The sequence below is a fragment of the Periplaneta americana genome, chromosome 2 (genome assembly GCF_040183065.1).
Source record: "Periplaneta americana isolate PAMFEO1 chromosome 2, P.americana_PAMFEO1_priV1, whole genome shotgun sequence".
Classification (NCBI taxonomy): domain Eukaryota; kingdom Metazoa; phylum Arthropoda; class Insecta; order Blattodea; family Blattidae; genus Periplaneta; species Periplaneta americana.
The window spans coordinates 112,682,588-112,701,928 of record NC_091118.1 but is presented as its reverse complement, the minus strand read 5'-3'; the positions used below and the strand labels follow the sequence as shown (position 1 = coordinate 112,701,928).

General features: G+C 34.7%; 1 protein-coding gene across 5 annotated transcripts in view; it reads right to left on the bottom strand.

Moving 5' to 3' along the window:
• Nucleotides 1-19,341, bottom strand: part of sl (small wing phospholipase C gamma 1) — a 133,524-nt gene that overhangs the window by 60,939 nt on the left and 53,244 nt on the right. For all 5 annotated transcript variants that reach the window (XM_069818310.1, XM_069818312.1, XM_069818313.1 and 2 more), the window contains exons 7-12: nt 16,835-16,950; nt 13,702-13,908; nt 10,435-10,661; nt 5,524-5,717; nt 3,342-3,511; nt 1,204-1,345 (exon numbers count right to left, since the gene is read on the bottom strand). In XM_069818310.1, coding sequence (XP_069674411.1) covers nt 1,204-1,345; nt 3,342-3,511; nt 5,524-5,717; nt 10,435-10,661; nt 13,702-13,908; nt 16,835-16,950 — 1,056 coding nt within the window. The remainder of the gene's footprint in view (nt 1-1,203; nt 1,346-3,341; nt 3,512-5,523; nt 5,718-10,434; nt 10,662-13,701; nt 13,909-16,834; nt 16,951-19,341) is intronic.

Below are 19,341 nucleotides of genomic sequence, written 5' to 3'. Positions count from 1 at the left end.
ATTTATTAGTTTTACAATCTGTGGAGGCTTTTTGCAGCAGAACAAACAATATTGTGCCAGATTACTCTATCCAAACATTTTTCCAATCAATTATGCCTATTGTTTGCACATTTTTTTCTATATAATCAAAATATCTCATACACAGTTTTCCTTGGTCTTGTTTCTGACAGCTTTTCCTCTGTAAGTTTCCTTATTTTTCTTTCTGATGGAACCTTCATAAATGAACTACTTGGGACTACTAATTATACAAGGGAAGGTAAAGAAGATCGTCTGCTTGTGGTGCTCCCTACAAATGTAAAATGATCTTCAAACCTAGGAGTAAAAGGAAAAATGGAAATCACGGAACATGACAGGCTTTTAACAGGAAGCAAGGAGAGTGATGCTATACTCCAGGACCTGCCATTGTAAAAACTAATTAATTATGCAAGAAAAAATCGAAAAGGTAAAGAAATCTATTAAATAATTTTGGGGTTGTGGGGAGGAAAGCTTCAGAGATTAAAATGAGATGATAATAAATGTAAGATTTTTCCACATATGATCGAACTACTGTATTGTCAAAAAGTTCAGGTCTTTCTGTAAACTAGGCTAGCAATACAAAGGTTTCTCAAATTATAGAAGTTATACAATGTCGCTTTACTTTCAAATACAGAATTATAAAAATCCATATGGAATCATAATGAATATATCATCCTCACAGAAAGTTAAAGCCTTTACTAAAGCAATCTAATATTTAGGTCTTCTAAATAATTGGATGTCCTGAGCTACAAATGAATTTACAGACAACACTTCCTATATAGAGTGCAGTAATAACTAAATAACCAAAGGAAAGAAAATTAAATAAATACACAAATGTCTATATAGATAATAAATACTACTAATGAATAAATGCGTGGGTGGGTGGGTGGTGAGTGAGTGAGTGAGTGATAAGCAATGATTATACTCTCATTGGCACAAAAAAGCGAAACACTTCATTTCTTTTATTTAAGGTATTCATATAAATGGCTGTATGTTTGCGAGTAGAAAATGATTAAATTGTTAATTGTTAATTAAACGAAACGTCGGTATATTATTGTGATAACCAAAATATTTTCGGTAGGTATGGTTATCAATAACATTAATTTTTCTCTTATAAAAAATAAAAAATAATAAAATTGAAGTGTTCCGCTTTTGTGCCGGTGAGTGTAATTCAATAAACATTCACACCTGACTTCGAAGAGGGTGAGAACGGTAGTGAGTGATCAGACTGTACAGACTATCAAAACAGTTGCACTCGATGAGGTAATACTTTGTCTGCCCTTTGTCTTGTTTTGAGCGAATACGACAGTGATTCACCTTTCCTTGTCGCCTGAAAATATTACATCACACAAATTAAAATGTCGCAACATTTAGAACTGAAATATTATTTGCACTTACAATACAATCAACCATTTACCATCATGACTATTGTAAACCTCATGTTTTTCAAAAGACGTATTATATTCTTTAAAAACAGAGTGTATTAGGTGTATATGAACATGTGCGTGCAAGTATGTATATGTGTATGTATGTTCAAGTACATACATCCATGTGCTAAGCAGAATTACAATGCTTTTCATACGCTCATATTTTTGCCTGGGCATATGTAATATTTAACTTACCACAACTACCAGCAACTGAGACTTAACATAAGCATGAATGACTTGTGTTGTTCTAAGCTGTTAAAAATCCTCGACCTCCAAAAACTAAATTGCATGAAAAGAGGTATAATAACAGAAATATGTTATCACTAGAGCTAGGATTCGTATGTAGTAAAAGCTAATATTTTTAGTCTGTATGGTTTGTACACATGCAACCCATGCCCCCACTCTATATACTCGCCATTCTTGTCATTCAGTACTTCCATTAGTTAGTTCTAAGGGTCTTTAATTCTCTTAACCACCACTTACAAAACAGTGGGGGGTTTAAAAGCTACATTGTCTAGTCCTTGTGACTTTTCTTGCATTTCGAGTTTTGTCAACCAGGCTTAAAACCTTCTTAACTGACATCATACCGACTCAACTATACTCAACGTCATTCTTAACTCTTACTACATATAAATCCCACCTCTAGTTATCACAGTGCTTAATTTTATGTTCATGCAAATGTGCACCTTACAATTCGTCAGAATAGCTGAACCTTTCCAATTACTCGAATTCTGAGTCAGTTATAAACAGAAAAATAAATTATGTTAGATGTCTTCATAATAATTCTCAACAGCAAGAAATTGCGTTTGGTGTTTCATACATTTGAAGAGAATAGATGTGAGACAAACATCAAGACTTCCTGAATATACCATGTTCACCTTCCATGTGGAATTTAAAAGGTCCACTTTACTCAATCCAATTTAAAATGACTATATTTTAATGCATATAATATATTGAACATACATCTGTCTATCTGCAAGTATGTATGTGTATACACGCATGCTTGTGTGTGATTTGAACTCATAACACTGCATTCAAAATTAATTTTTCAACCATGACAAATTAATCAATGACTCCTCATTAAAATTTTAATAGCTACTTCCCAAAAAACAATTGCTTAAACAGTTACTTTTGACATAATAATTGATCACTGAGAGTTTCATTGCAAGATCATAATGAGTTTATATTTTACAATATATTCAGCACATAACAAAATAGAGTGGACGTTGAAGTAATCTTGCAGATTTTCAGAGTGAATAGCTCATGTTGTATGTAACAAAAAAGTGTAATACCATATTGATGGAAAGTTTAGTTTTCGGAGAAAAAAATGTTTTTTCCCCAAATGTTTAACACCCTCTTATTCGGTAACTAGGACCGTGATTTTCGTCCATATTGATAGAAAATCTAATGAAGAATCATTTATTCCTCTGGCATATTTCAATAGCGTGGACAGTTTTCGTGTAAATTAAATTTAAAAAGCACTAATTTGAAGCCAATGAACAATGCAACCACATTGCAATGTTGTAACCAGAGGGGCAGGTGGCAAGTAGTTTGACCTTGGCAGACAGACCTGAGTTCATTGACCTCTTACATCTGTATTACGAGAAGAAAGAGCAGTGTGTTAACAGTGATTTTGCCGGATTGCTCAAACTTCCAACTTAATTTTCTAATTAACAGAACATGATTAAAAAGAGTAATAGAGGTTTTCTATTCGCTTAAGTGTACCCTATCGTCCCTTTCAATGTAAAGGGTTATTTCACTTTCATCCTGTATATGAAATAAGCATAATATAAGAGATTGAGAAGGAAAAGAAGATAAAAATAAACCAAAGAAACTGATTTATGGCACCCAGAAATTGCTTTACCCCTTCCAAACTAAATCATTATCAAAACTGCTCACCAGAATGATAGTGAATAGTCTCCAACAAATGTTTCACTCTCTCTCACAAGAAAGGTGCCATCTCCTAGAGCTGAGAAAAGTTTTAGTAAATTCTCTGCTTCGGCCCGTCCTCCAGGCAGTTTACCATGGAACCATTTCTCACTGAAGTGCAGTTCATCATTTGGCACACCCTGAACAATAATCACAGTATACACTAACCAGCCAGTTTCTAAATGCCACATAAATATTGTACACGCATTTTGCTATATCATTTAAAAATTAGTAACGTGGAAAACGATATACCATAGAGTTCAGTAATGTTATGTTGAATGACTTAGACAAACAGACCCAATCAGGAGTATACCTCTCAAAATATGCTGATGAAATCACTATACGGTTAACAAGCAATAATCCAAACTTGACAGTAGAGAATGTACAAACAGGACTCGAAAATATTTCCAGTTGGGCCAGTAAACAAAATCTTTGAATTTTAGAAAACAATACTAATCAGGACTAAGTACAAAATTAAAGAGAACATGAAATCAAAATACAAAGAGATAGGTTTCAAAATTAAATTAACAGATGGTAATTCGTCCATGCAGATTAAACAGGTGAGAGGGATAAGGCAAGGGTATAATCTGAGTTATTTAATATTTATATCAATGACAGATTGAGTAATATTAACAGAGACAATAATCATTGCCCATCCACATTTACTGTTGTAATTCTGAAATTACTTTTCGCAGATGATTGTACAATTGATCATTTAGGACTGCCAATCTCCTGAAATTTATTGATAAGATTGCAAAATTTTGTGAAAAACGGGATTTCAAAATAAACGCGAAGAAAACGAAAGTAGTAATATGCAAAAATGGTTTACACAGCAAAAAATAAAAGCGGTTTTTAAATAACATTCAACTAGATTGGGTGAAAAAATATGCATTTTTAGGTGTTATGATAGACAGCAAGGAAGATTGGAGAGAGCATTCCCAGCAATGGGTAATTGTTTAAATAAATGGACAAATATTGGCAGTAAGAACCTGGATATTTACAGAGCTATAACTGAATCAAAGATACTTTAAAATATAGGAATATGGAATAATGCGTTATCCCAATTAAATATTCATAGAATAAGATCCAAATGTAAAACAAATCGTTTAGGAGTGCCTAGGCATAAAATGGGTATGGATAGCAGCATGGGGCTATTTTAGTAAGACAATTTAAATAGGCCTATTTTAGATATAGTACAGAGAAAATAAACAATAATGAGGAAAAAATGCACACAATTTTTGCATTTTACGAAATGGAATCGAATTGACTAAAAGAATTAAAATATGTTAACAGATTATTATTATTATCATCATGATCATCATGATCATCATTATTATTATTATTATTATTATTATTATTATTATTATTACATAATTGTATTATTGGTGTATTAGGAAGATAAAAGGAACTGATAATGTATTACAATAGAGTCTCGATTATCTGAGTTAATGTGGACCAAGACTACCTCGGATAAGCAATAATTCGGAAAAAACGGATGGTTACTGAAAACTGTGTTTTGCTTAGAAATTAGACAAACTCTTTACTCAACAGACTAAACAGAATGGACAATTCAGGTTAATATAAACTGTAGACATTTAAAAATACAGTACATATACATTTAAAAAAGCAAAGTAACTGATGGAAATGCGATCATTATTTACAATTTTTTTTTTTTTGATCAAGCTCAGATAACACAGAACCTCAGTTAATCGAAACTCAGATAATCGAGATTACTGTATGTTAATTATGTACATGTATTGTATTGTATTATATTAATGATGTAATTTTCTATCATACTGGTTGAGTGGAAAAAAGTGCCAGTTAAAGCATTATCATCATTATCATTATTATTATTATTATTATTAGTATTATTCCTAAAATACGATTGTAATAAGTGTAACAAAACGAATAACCGAAAAATGTATAATCCAAAATAAATTAATATGAGAAGTACAGAAATTTTACCGGGACCTCAGAAAAAACCAAATAAGTGTGAAAAACACGTAAATGCTAAACATATGAAAGAAGTTTTACTCTACTTTGAGACCAGAATGTGTACATAAGTCACCTTCTTGAAAAGACACTATAATCATTTCATTAGTAGTTGGCCATAGACTGCATTATTAAAATAAAATGTTACTTGCAATGATACCTCTTTGGCTCTATGGAAGCTGGATTCCTCTTCCTCCTCTTCCCCACCTGCTTCTTGCTCGTTCTGGAAGCTGTCAGTGTAGAACAGTTTATTCTGCGTAAGAACAAAGAAATGTGGATTCCACTCCTTGTCCACAGGATCCTCGAGGTACAATATGCCATTCTTCACCGTATTTCTAAGATCCATTTCCTTTCCTGAGGAAAATTATTCATTAAAAATTAGTAATAGTACAACACACACAATTTTTCAAATTATCATAGCACCTCTAGACATAATGAATCAATCTAATCCCCAGAATAAAGCTCTTAATGACAACAAATTAGTTATTTCAACAAAACTGTATAGAGTATTCATGACAGTTTTCACAAGAGTCATCTAAGCATCTGAATAGGAAGTCCCAAGATAAGGAACTAAAAAGCATAAAATTACATATATAAAAAAATAAATATAAAAATATTCATCTAATGCTGCAAATTTAATATATTAAACATATGAACACAACTGGCAGTATAATCTAAAAAAAGGACGAAATACGAGTATGATAAATACATACATTTTATTTTGTTTAACGACTATCTTCTACTACAGAAGATATGATATGGAATAATGTAAAATATGACTGGCAAAAGAAGTCACTATGCTATAAAAAAATCCTCATGCTCTGTCCACTATGCATCATAATACCCAAGACCTAGCCTTGGTTCCATGCTGATACGTACTCACCTGAATGCACAGGTGTGCTGGTGGGGCCCATAAGGGCTCGTGTAAGCCCTTTGCCTTTTGTTAAATATTTATATTTATTCCAAATCCTTTGTTAAAATAGTTCGCGAGAAAAATTCAATAAAATAAACGCACTTTTCTAATTTAAACTATCTCTTATTCTACATTCTGCTAAAGTGATCGATCAAAATAAAAGAATTTAGCAAGCTGCTTGTTGGGGACTTTCTACAGCCTAATTATGATTTTTTATATTTTCGGTGGAGGATAATAGGAAAGAACAATCATCCTTTGACATTAACTGTAGCCATAAAAAAAAAAGAAAAAAAATTCAAATTTTATCACCATTAGCAGTGCAGAAGCTGAAAGAGGCTTTAGTGTAGTGAATGACATTGCCACTTGTGAGAGAAGGAAGCTTACATTCTCCCACTTGTCTAGTTAAATAACTATTAAAATGATCAGCATACTTATGAAAAAATGGGACATGGTCCCACTGTGAAATCACTGCCTCCCTACTGAGCACCTGAAGTGAACCTATCAGTGAACGAAATGACAGTTTGAAGCTTATTTTAAAGGTAAAAAGTTGTTATTGTAGATTTATTAATTTGTCCTACAGAATGTTATCTGTAATATTGACACTTAATATTTGAGGAAAAAAATTTGCTCCACCGCCAGGGATCTCCTCAAATATTAAACGGCAATATTACAGATAACATTCTGTAGGACAAATTAATAAATCTACAATATTCTCATAGCTAGCAGTGCATAATAACTGCGGATTCCCAGCCAACAAGTCACTCAGCTGAGTGCGCTCCTAGTATAATGGCAGTTGACATTGGACATATACATCAACATATATATATATATATATATGCCTAACTTGGAGTCAGGCCACAAAGGGAAACATTGAAGGAGGAGAGTTCGATCCGGTGCTGTGGATTGAATTCGGCGTAGCTCAGTGGTCAGAGCGCTTGGTACATAGAACCAAGGACCCAGGTTCGATCCTGGCACCGGAGCGAATTTTTCTCCTCAAATATTAAAAAGTTGTTACTGTCGACACCACCACAACCACCATCACGACTACTACTGTAAAGCAATCATTCTTTCCCCCTTCCCCTTTCTGTATTTCTCCACTGGTCACTCCACTCCTTTTTCTTTACGAGCCCCTTGTTAAATTATTGCTAGCACACTGCCTGAATGAGAATTTACAGATGGGTTTCCTTGTCACTGGAAGAAACTAATATATTAAAACTTTGCATATATGTGATGAATTTCAGTCTATTTCAACATTAGGTTCCTCACCATGGTAGTTTTTAACTTCTCTTGGCAAACCAACTTGCCATATTGGAAATCGAAGTAAAATCTAACAGTGAATCCAACTTTGAATTTTTAGATGGCAAAGATAATGTTGGGTCCACTGCTGTGGAGTAACAGCATGTCTGACAGTGAAACGAATGGGCGTGGGTTCAAATCCTGGTTTGGGGTTTTTTCCGAGGTCCCCCCCCTCAACTAATTGAAACAGAATTGTTGGGTAACTTATTTCACCTTCATTAATTTCAACTTCATCTTTCATCTTCATTTTTCATAGTTTCAGGTCCACCAAGGATGCAGCAGTACCATGGCTTATATATAAATGACATCTATCATATTTCATCGCACAATCGTCGCATCTTTTATCACTTTTTTTTTTCATGTGAAAATATACAGTGCGACCATTAGGTTCATCTACAGGAGGAGAACACCTACTCACATGCACGGCACTGAACAAGGAAGCACAACAAAATAAAAACTTCTCTCAACTTTATTGGGAAGCAAGAAGCAAAATGAGTTAAATGATCCCAAATTGTGGCCATTAGAGAACAACACCAACACCAACACCACCACCATTATGTGAAGGAATAAATTAAAATGGTAACAACTGGTCGCATTAACTTTCAGTGATCAGCTTCCGTGTAACAGGGGAGTGTGCAAGCAAGCAAGGTCAAATTAGTGATTTGTAGCAGAAGAGGTAGGGGAGGGAGGGAGGGAGGGGAACCGGTATTTGTGCAACAATGGAACTGTAACATGAATACCTTTAAAAAATAAAAATTATTGTGGTGGTATTGAATTAAAAACACTTTTTTTATTGACTAACAACATTCACAGTATTGTTGAATCACATGTATCGGTACATTCGACCAGTCCATGGAAAGATTATTGGTCTAGGCATAAAAAAAGTATTTGAACACTCGTAAACCACCACTCAGAACCAGCTGAAGGCACTGATGGCTAGTGGCCTGAAGCAACCCCTTCTCCATTCACTTTCGTCAGCTGTCACTACCGTTTCTCGTACATTCGACCTTGACCATAAAGATACTTTATGTTGCAGTGGTGGTACGTTATTTTTATATAATTCTTTATCGTGATAAACAGAAATATCCATGCAACGGTTAAATGGTGAAATTTTAAAGTCCTGATCAGTTTATCTATAAATAAAGGTGCAACCATTATGTGATGAAATACGGTATCTGAGGAAGCTGCAGGAGTCTCAGTTGGATGGAGGGGCTTTCATAAGGAACACTGTTTTCAGGTCAATATAGAATGCAGCAGGATGTAGTACTGTGACTAGTATACAGATGGCATCGATATAAGGAGGCTGCAGAACTCTCAGGATGATGGAGGGGTGTTCATGGGCTTCACTGCAAACTCTGTCAGACCTAGGTGCTGTTAGCTGAATCAACAGACGGCATCAACAGTGAATCATGATACTTACAGGAATGTGGCTCTATGGACTTAAAACAATCATCCCTGTCTGAAGGAGGCAAGTACAATAAAACTCAGAAAGTAATGCAAGGGTTGGGCTCTCCTCCGTAATAAAAACAAAACATAATAGGAGAAAAGTTTTTTGGGCTATCAGGCCATGGTCCGTTTGTTGTGTGACCAAATGTTTCGTTCACTTCTGCAGTGAACATCTTCAGTGGTGTACAGTACTAGTGCGGCTGGCTCTGCTGTGCATGCCGGTGACAGTCTGTGCTGGCTGCATCGTCGTATTTAGTGTGGGGGGAGGGGGGGCGTGGCTTGCTGTAGTCTCCACAGTCCATGCTCGGGGTTGTATTACTTGATTGTACTTGGCGGATAGGATTGCTGTTGTCTTTGCAGTCTGCGCTCGGAGTTGTGTTACTCAATTGCACTTGGCAGGCAGGTTTGATGTTCGTCTTCCTTAATGCTGGATACCAGGCCTTATTAACATTGAGGCTTTCCTCTTTGCGATTGAAATTGTTCTTGTGTATATATATTTCAATCGCCTCTCAGTGTAATCTCACGTAGAAATGTGCAGTGTCGCTAAGAGTATCAGTGTCCTCAAACCTAATTTTGTGTTCACCTTCCAGATAATGTTGGAGTAGGTGCTTTCTAATTCTCCATTTCAGCGTTTCTCAAACTTTTTTGAAGTGGGGACCACTTTTTAAAGTTAGAACAGTTCCGCAGACCACCTTACTCTTGTTCCCTTCGAAAGCAAATTTATCATTTTTGTAGCATATTTTAATAGCACTAGGCCTATACTTATATTTTGAAACAGAATTATGATTCGGTACTTTGGTCCTCTGTTATGTATTAGGGTGGTCCCTGGCTGGATTACAGGCACGGCACCAGATGTGCAGAGAAAAGATGACGAGAAACATCACGTTCATAGTGCTTTAAATCCCTCTTTTGTTACTGAGAGTAGAGTCGGAAGTCGATAGACAGATAGGGTAATAAATTTCATAAAATATCAGTACTGGGAGAAAAAGTTAAATTCGATTGCCATGTGTCATTTCCAAACTCTGAGATTTTAAGTTATAGTGCGAAACGCAGTTCTTATGAATTTTATTTTTTCTTCTGTCTTTTTTGAAGGACCACAAGGGCAGACCTCGAGGACCACAGGTGATCTGCGGACCATAGTTTGAGAAACGCTGCTCTATTTAATTTTAGTTCACTCAGTCAATGACTTCTCACCAAAGTAATCAAGCTTCGATTCCCAGATGTCCCTGTAAGATTCATAGTGGACAAAGTTGAAGTAGAATAGGTCTTTTCTGAGACTTTGATTTCCATTGCTATTTTCATTTCATCACTGTTTTATCATTGCTATATCATTACTGACTTTGAATAACCACTATAGTTAAATGAATGGTTCAACAAAAATTACAAACCATCGAATTGTCCTCAATAACAACATACCATCTGCGTTTTTAATGAAGAAAGACCCCTCGTCTTCCCCTTCTGGAAGCTTCTTATGTTTAAGAATTATTTTTCTCCTGAGCTGGTGGGGCGAAGGCATGTGAGTCTCCTTCCTCTCCACAGGCTGCACTACCAGCAGTTCTCCGAAAACCTCTTGCATTGCAGTAGCCATCTTTCTCTGTTGAGGTATAGAGCAGTTGTCCTCTATGGACAGAATCACGGGAAATCTGTAAAATATACATAATGCACATTTCATCAAATAAAGTTTTCGGTACCGGTAACAAATTTTACAAATTACATTTTGTCAACAGCTAAATTTATTTTAAACATACAATTATCATTGTCTTCGTCCTCATTGTCACCATCGTCATTGTCGTCATCGTCATCGTCATCATCATCGTCATCATCATCATCATCATCAGTGGTGGCAGAAGCAATGGTGGTGATAGCAGTGGCTGTTATAATACACAATTCTTTGAAAACTTTCACTTGCCACTTGTGTGAAGTCATTATCATTGCCCAGAATGCATTTCGATGATTCAAAACTCCTATTCTATACAGATAGACAGCCATGTTTTGTTGTTAATCTGAAAAGGTCTATGACTTGTTTTGCCGGAATTTCTGGCACCAAAGTAGACACTGGCCAGTTTATATAAGAATTCTTTTCCTAGTTGTTACCTCATTTCATATTCAAATTTTCTAGTTAACATTAATTGCAAGATAATGAAGACGTATGTGTTTGAATAATAATAATAATAATAATAATAATAATAATAATAATAATAATAATAATAATAATAATAATAATAATAATAATGGGTGAATGTCGAACAGTCAAGTACCTGCCATTAGAAAATAAATATTATGATAATGATGATGATAATAATAATAATAATAATACCACCTCACTCAACTATCTCTTGGCTTAGTTGCCTCATGAGCGATGCCATATTGGCGTCACTTATGAGGTTCACGTGAGATTGGTGATAGCGAGATAGTATTTGGCAAGATGAGGCTGAGGATTCGCCATAGATTACCTGGCATTCACCTTACAGTTGGGGAAAACGTCAGAAAAAACCCAACCAGGTAATCAGCCTAAGCGGGGATCGAACCCGCGTCCGAGCACAACTTCAGACTGGGAGACAAGCGCCTTAACCAATAGTCGATCTATTGCGCCTAAAATCACATTGATTGTCCCCAATAATTGAAGACCTCCCTCGAATAAGGGTATAACCAGCAAATATATATATATATATATATATATATATATATATATATAATAGCCTACACATTTCAGGAGAAAAGAAAATAATTTCAAAGGCATATTTCGTTAGATCTATATTTACTAGTTGATTAATCAAGGACACAAGTTTATTCAGCTAATGAATACCTCAAAATTACTTCTTCCATCGAAATCACATATTTCATTAATTTGATGTTACACCCTTTTCGAGGGAGGTCTTCAATTTCATCTACATATGGAGTTAATCTTCTCAAAAGAATATCGGACAAAATTTTGTACGACATCAATAAAAGTGATATTTCTCTAAAGTTACTACAGTTAGTCTTTTCCCCCTTCTTAAAGATAGGTACAATTATGGACTCCTTCCATTCTTCTGGTATAATTTGCTGTTCCCAAATAGCAAGCACAAGTTCATAGATTTCATTACATAATGTGTTTCCACCCTCTTGTATTAATTTTGCTGAAATTTGATCGATATCTGAAGACTTGTACTTTTTCAGCTTTTCTATCGCAATTTCGACTTCAGAAAGTCTGGGTTCAGGTATAATTGCTCAACAGTTTGTATTTGAATATAGTTCCGATCGTTTCTATTTGGTCTATGTACATTTAGTAGTTGCCCACAATAGTTTTTCCATCTGTTTAAGATGGAATGAGAGTCTGCAAGCAAGTCATCATTCTCATCCTTGATCACGTTTACCCTTGCCTGATATCCTTTCTTAAATTCCTTTATGCCCTTATATAAATCTCTAATGTTTTTATTATTACTATTTGTTTCTATCTCATTCAGTTTTTCCTTCCAGTAATCTCTCTTTTTGTTCCAAAATGTACAACTTGCTTCCCATCTTTCACTGAAATTCTTATCTCTATTCACCTTGATTAGATCCTGTAAGAATTTCAATTTTGCCTGTTTCCTTCTTTCTACTACTATACAACAATCTTCATCAAATAATAGTAATAATAATAGTAATAATAATAATAGTAATAATAGTAATAGTAATAATAATAATAATAATAATAATAATAATAATTTTTATTATTATTATTATTATTATTATTATTATTATTATTATTATTTATTTATTTATTTAGAATATTGACATTTTATAAAGCAATGGCTATCCCAGTGTTGACATATGGCTCTGAAATTTGGACATTAGCCAACCAGCAATTAAAATGATTGGAAGCAGCAGAAATGAAACTGGTTCGCCCTTGGCTGGCTACACTTTACTAGATCATCAGACAAACGAAAGTATACGAAATAAATTAAATATGAATGTCATAATTGACAAAATTCAACACTATAGATCGAACTGATATAATCATATACTAAGGATGGAACAAAGCTGTCTCCTAATACAAATTTTCAACTACACACCAACATGAAAAAGAGGTGTGGGTTGCCCGAGGAGACGATGGAGAGACTGAATGTGATGCCAGAATGGGTCATCAGGCCCAAGCCGTGTGAAAATGATGACGATTAATAACAATAAAGAAATCAGGGAAGTAGACCCCATGGCCTCTTCTGACCTTTAATGCATCAGTCTAGAAGTCTCTTGAGAGGTCGAACTTGACACAAATAAGATCTCCATCTAAACTTTGTTAGTCTCAGCTGTTACAAAAAGAAGTTCACTATTCATGTATTACAGTCTTTAATGCACTGCCTAATTAACTTAAAGCTTATAAGGACCACGAGAAAAAGTTGAGAGCAAAATTAACAAATGTCTTCATATTAATACCATCTACTGAATTAATGAATTGTTTATGTTTGTAAATTAATTTAATTTACTCGCTTTGTATTAATATTTAAGTATTATATATTTTTCTGTAACTTTTTTACTTGTCCACCCACATCTTAAAGCTACAATGTTGATGTAAGATCTATGAAATGAAATGAAAAAATGAAAGATGCCTGCTAAGAAATGCTTCCAATTCAAAACCTGAAATAAATATAGCACAATATAATATGGACAAATTAGGCATTTGCAATATTTCGTGATGGAACAAAGTTCTTATGTGTAACTCACTCTGAGGTAACAAAGGCATGTTCCTTTATTGTCTTGATAACATCCAAAAACTTTATTTTAGTAGTGAGCGTGTGACCATGAAAGATGAAAGGCATTCCATCTGGACCATCCCAGCAGTCCAGTTCAATGCAGCGGCAGCCCTGACGTAGACATCGTACATATGCTTCCACTGACGACTCACTGGAGAATTGGTCACCTGTTAGATAGCTGCACAGAAAGATTCTGGTAAATTTCAAGCAGATCCATTACAAATGACGTCTTTGGATATTTCAGTGAAAAAATTGTTGTTTCTGACAACAGTCTCTATAAAAGCTCCATTGGCAGAATACAACCAATATCTCATAGTCAGCACATAACTTGAATATTGCTCTCTCTCAGACTTTCTAAGCAGATGACATTGGTAACTACGAACTGAAGTATTGGATACATTGGAAACTTTCAAATGTCTTTGAGCTATGTTAAAAAAATAAAAGTGGTTTGATTAGTAGGCTGAGAAAAACATTATGCCAACATGTGGATATGAGGTGAAACAGTTGGTTGCATCTGTTAAAGATCAAATTGAAGATGTAAGTAAATTAACATAATAAACTAAGAGATAGGATTAACAAGTTGCAGATGATTTTATATAATTTTTGAAGCCACTGATGCACTGACATGTGATATAGAAAAAACCTTGCATCTAGTGTTGTTGTGTGTATATAAACTTACTAAACATTGCAAGGAATTTATACCTCGCTTGAAAGCGATTGAAGTTTTCAAAAATTGAGAGCTGTAAGATTCATATCCAATAAGATGACAATCATCATGAAACACAAAACAGCAATATTTATTTGGCCACCATTTCATTCCTTGCTACAATAATGAAAAGGTAGTAGGACTCAATGAGGTTAAGAACATGTGCAGAAGAGGAGAAACTAGAGTGAAACAGTTGACAGAGAAGAACTTCTCAGAAAGAAGACGGACTGAAGAAAAATTTCAAGACTAGCTTCACGATAAAGTCCAGAAAGGTGAAACAGAATTATATTTACGAACTGGTGGTGCATTTTGGACATAATAACATTTTTGAGAGATCAACAGGCTACTTTACAAAATTTAACTCGTCTAGCACTAGTGTCTACTATAGGTATATCCTGTGAAAAGAATTTTAGTAATGCAAGCATTGATGTGATGGAATTCCACACCAAACTCACCCTCTTTTGGTATTTCACAATAAATCTGTAAACCCACAGAACAAAGAAGTACATACAGCTTTTTTGTTACAGGTACTATAAAACCATTTATCCATAAAGGAAATAAATTTGTGTTCATAGTTTTTTTTTCTTTACCTTAATAACTCGTTTTCTGTTTCACATAATGCATTACAAATATATATGAGAACATTATTACTAAATATTTTACTTTCTTACTAATAGAAAACTAAGCTACCTATGAGGGAAATAATTTGTGTTGTTAGTTTTTCTTTTTCTTTAAATGAATAACCTACTGTTTTTTCTCTTACATAATTGTATTATGAATATAATATGAGAACTGTGTTATCAAATCCAAAAATATGATGTTAACAGAAAACTATGCTACCCTACGAAATAAATAATTTATCTTCTTTTTTTTTACTGTATAAGTCAGTGATGGCAAACTGGTGGCCTATGGGTTGCATTCGGCCCACGACGTGATTTATTCTGGCCCCAGGAAGTCTGTAACTTTTACTATTATAGTGACCAATATTCAGTTTTTATCAGGACGCTTCACAAGTTTACAGTGTTTTTCAGTAGACTGTATATGTTCTCACTGTGTTGGATATTCTCTTTTGAAGTTTCAACTTGCCCTCTAATAACACTGGGCTTGCGTTGAAGTTCCAGAAAGAGCAAAATGAGCTCACTACAACCCTACTCTAAGGGCGATGAACTGATGAAACTGAAACAAAAGATCGAAATGGTTAAGATTTATAACACCATCAAAATAATAGTGATCACTCCCTGAATGCTGGCTCGCGAGGGATGAGGTATTTACTGCTTCTTGACATATTGGTGAAGGAAGAATTTATAACACCATCAAAATAATAGTGATCGCTCCCTGAAAGCTGGCTTGTGAGGGATGAGGTATTTACTGTTTCTTGACCTCTTGGCTTTTGTCAAAGATTTTTTTACATTGAATAAAGACCACAAATTACAATACTTAGTATGTGTTCAAGCGCTGTTTATTTTTAATTGGCTATTTAACGATGTTGTATCTAATACTACGTTATTTAGCATTGATGAAATTTGTGATAGCAAAATTTTATTTGGCAAGATGAGACCGAGGATTCGCCATGTATTACTTTGACATTTGTCGTGTTATCACATATTCTTCAAGTGGCATCCTAACAATTATAAGTGGATTCTAAATCACTGGTTTCCCAGATATTCAGAAACCACATTGTTATCATTAAACAGCTTGTGTACAAGAATTTCAGTTACAAGAAAGCACCATAAAAACTACATTCCATAAGATTTGTATGCTCAATTCTGCTCAATGAGAAAGAATTTTTATTGTGACTGTTCTGTAGTGAGCAATGACAAATTTCCAGTCATTTGATCTTTGTTTATTAAAGTATATACATTATAACTTGTATTTTTCTTTCCGCATGGATAAAACTAACCATTAGACACGATCTGGCCCCTGATCAAGTTGTCTAAATTAAATTTGGCCCCCCTAGAGTAATAAGTTGGTCAACTCTGTCCTAAGCTATTGTTTCCTGTTTTATATAATACTGAATATATGGAAAGTTGTCATTGAGAAAGGTTTCTTAAATCCAAAATTTCTATACGTCTACTGCATGTGTATAAGAGTGAAGAAATAAGCTACATAATTTTGAAATTGAATGGAATAAATACAATGAGTAAGATAGCAGTGTTGTAATACACCAAATGGTGCTCACTCATCCTGCAAGAAACAGGACGAGATAAATGAGCTAGAATGCGCATTTGTCGACCTCTAGTAGATATCTTGTAATATGTTAGTTCCCTGCCACTTAATTGCTTTACATCTTAACACCTGTGACTTGCATCTCCTGTTTAAAAGAAGCCTCACATGAAGAACACCATTATTGTAAATCTTTCTTTTCAGATTAACAGACTTATGAAAACTTCATACTTACGTGTTATGTGATGAAGCTATCCAGTAATGCGTCAATGGCCTCGTCATATCCTGATAGACCTGATCATAGCGTTGGTCCCAAATTTCATTTTGTTTAGAGAACAAAAAGTCCATGAACTGGAAACGTAAGAAAATACATAACAAATGAAGCAGATCTATCAAGCAGGTTATCAAAATTCCTGGAATAAAAAAAGCAGTTTTGACATACCTTATGTCTGTCCTATTTGGATACGGCCATTTCCCATAACCTATTGGATAGATTTTTTTTTCCGTATCTAATATTTCTGTAAGAATTTTACTCGAAATATAGTGACATTTTATAACAAGTGCTTATGCAAACATAGAAAAAAAATAATGACTTATTCAAAATTGGCTGAATTGTCCCTTTTTTATATAGCAAGTCAGAGTCAGAGAGCAAACAGCATCTCAATCAAGCAGCATGAAGCATGTTGACTCCACACCAATCTCACAGAACATCTCCATTCTGTTCTGTTCATTGCTAGATCCTCCCATTAACCAACGCCAAAGAACATATGCAACCTTTTTGTTTTTGTTTTTTTTTCCTTGTGTGTGTGTGTGTGTGTGTGTGTGTGTGTGTGTGTGTGTGTGTGTGTGTGTGTGTGTGTGTGTGTGCAATCGCATGGCCATTAACTTGCAACATTATTTGCACCAACTGTACGAGAATGTCTCATACAGCAACCGTAAATATTTAACTCACATTACTTATTGTTAAATATTAATCTTTTTTAACGCATAAAATTACAGATTACAACAATATGCATCAAATCGAAAAATGCCTTCATGGAAATGTTTGAGATAAAAACAAACAAATTACTTTGTTTGTAGTCTAATTAATGTAAAATATATATGTTAAGAAACTAAGACTAAGTGTTATAGGATATCTTCAACCAGGTATAAGTATATAATTAGGCTTTCCTACCACCATGTTAAACACAATTTATATGGTACATATAGAAAATGACTATAAACTATAGATGGATATTACATAAATGGGGCGTTCACAGCACAAGGGAATCAAGTCCATTTTAGGTCAATTAGGAGATATTTTGTCTGTACATACCTTAGATAAGGCTACTTTCAGAGCATAAAAGAATCATGTCCTCACAATCTTTGCAATGGTGCAGATGTTTAAAATCACACTCACCTTTAATGGGTTATTAACTATACATCAAGACTTTAAGTCTAATTTTCTGAAAAGTTTATTTTTGTGACTTGATTCCCTTGTGCTCTGAACGCCCAAATATGTATATCATAATATATATAAATATGTATACTTCATTTATATATCCCTGCTTTTACGAACATCCTCTTCAATTCGAATATATAATTCAGATCTAAATATCTGGATTTGCAGTAGAACTAGGCAGAAGTGACAGATGTACAATGGAGAATAATTCTGTTCTTATGCCTCTGAAATCTCTTCTCTTTTTTTTTTAATTACTGAAGTCCACACCTGTGAAGTAACGGTTAGTGCGTCAGGCCGCGAAACCAGGTGGCCCGGGTTCGATTCCCAGTCGGGACAAGTTACCTGGTTGAGGTTTTTTCCGGGGTTTTCCCCCTCAAACCCATATGAACAAATGCTGGGTAACCATCGGTGCTGGACCCTGGACTCATTTCACCGGCATTATCACCTTCATATCATTCAGACGCTAAATAACCTAAGATATTGATAAAGCATCATAAAATAACCTACTACAATAAAAAATCACTACTGAAAGATACTGCTCCTACCTTCTCCGACCATTCACTTCTCTGTTCTCTATTATCCTAACATTTATTCTCATGTGATGGTCATAAGGCCAAAATCTTTTTTAGTGTACCATGCAGCTTACTCCAATATGTCAACATCTGAACATTATATCGTACAAGAAGCAGAAAGATGGAGAGAACAATGTTTATTGGCTGTAGAGCTGGTAAAAAGCAGCAGAAATAAAATGTAGCAGTTCATCACTGTGGAGTAAGGGTTAGCATGTCTGACCGTGAAATGAGTGGGCTTGGGTTCAAATCCTGGTTAGGACAAGTTACCTGATTGAGGTTTTTTCCGGGGTTTTCCCTCAACCCTTAAAGAGCAAATGCTGATTAACTTTCGGTGCTGAACCCTGGATTCATTTCGCTGGCATTATCATCTTCATTTCACTCAAGACACTAGACAACCATCACAGTGGATAAAGTGTCATGATATAAACCAATAAAAAAAGGTGGCGAGGCTGCTCTCCATCCCTTTGCCCTGCAGTAATAGTAGTGAGTGTAGCACAAAATAATTTTTACATTCAACTATCTCACTTAAGCTTCCATATGCAGGTTGGAAAAATGTAAAGAAGAAAATCATCTTCCATAGCTTACCTGATACTCCTTCTACAGAAGAATGAAGACCTTGGGGCTGTTTCAGCTGCTTAGAATGTTTGTTTCCGCCAAAAGAACAGAAGCATATCTATGTCGGAGGATGTCACTCTAATCAAAATTCATTGTAACAAGGAACAGATTGTC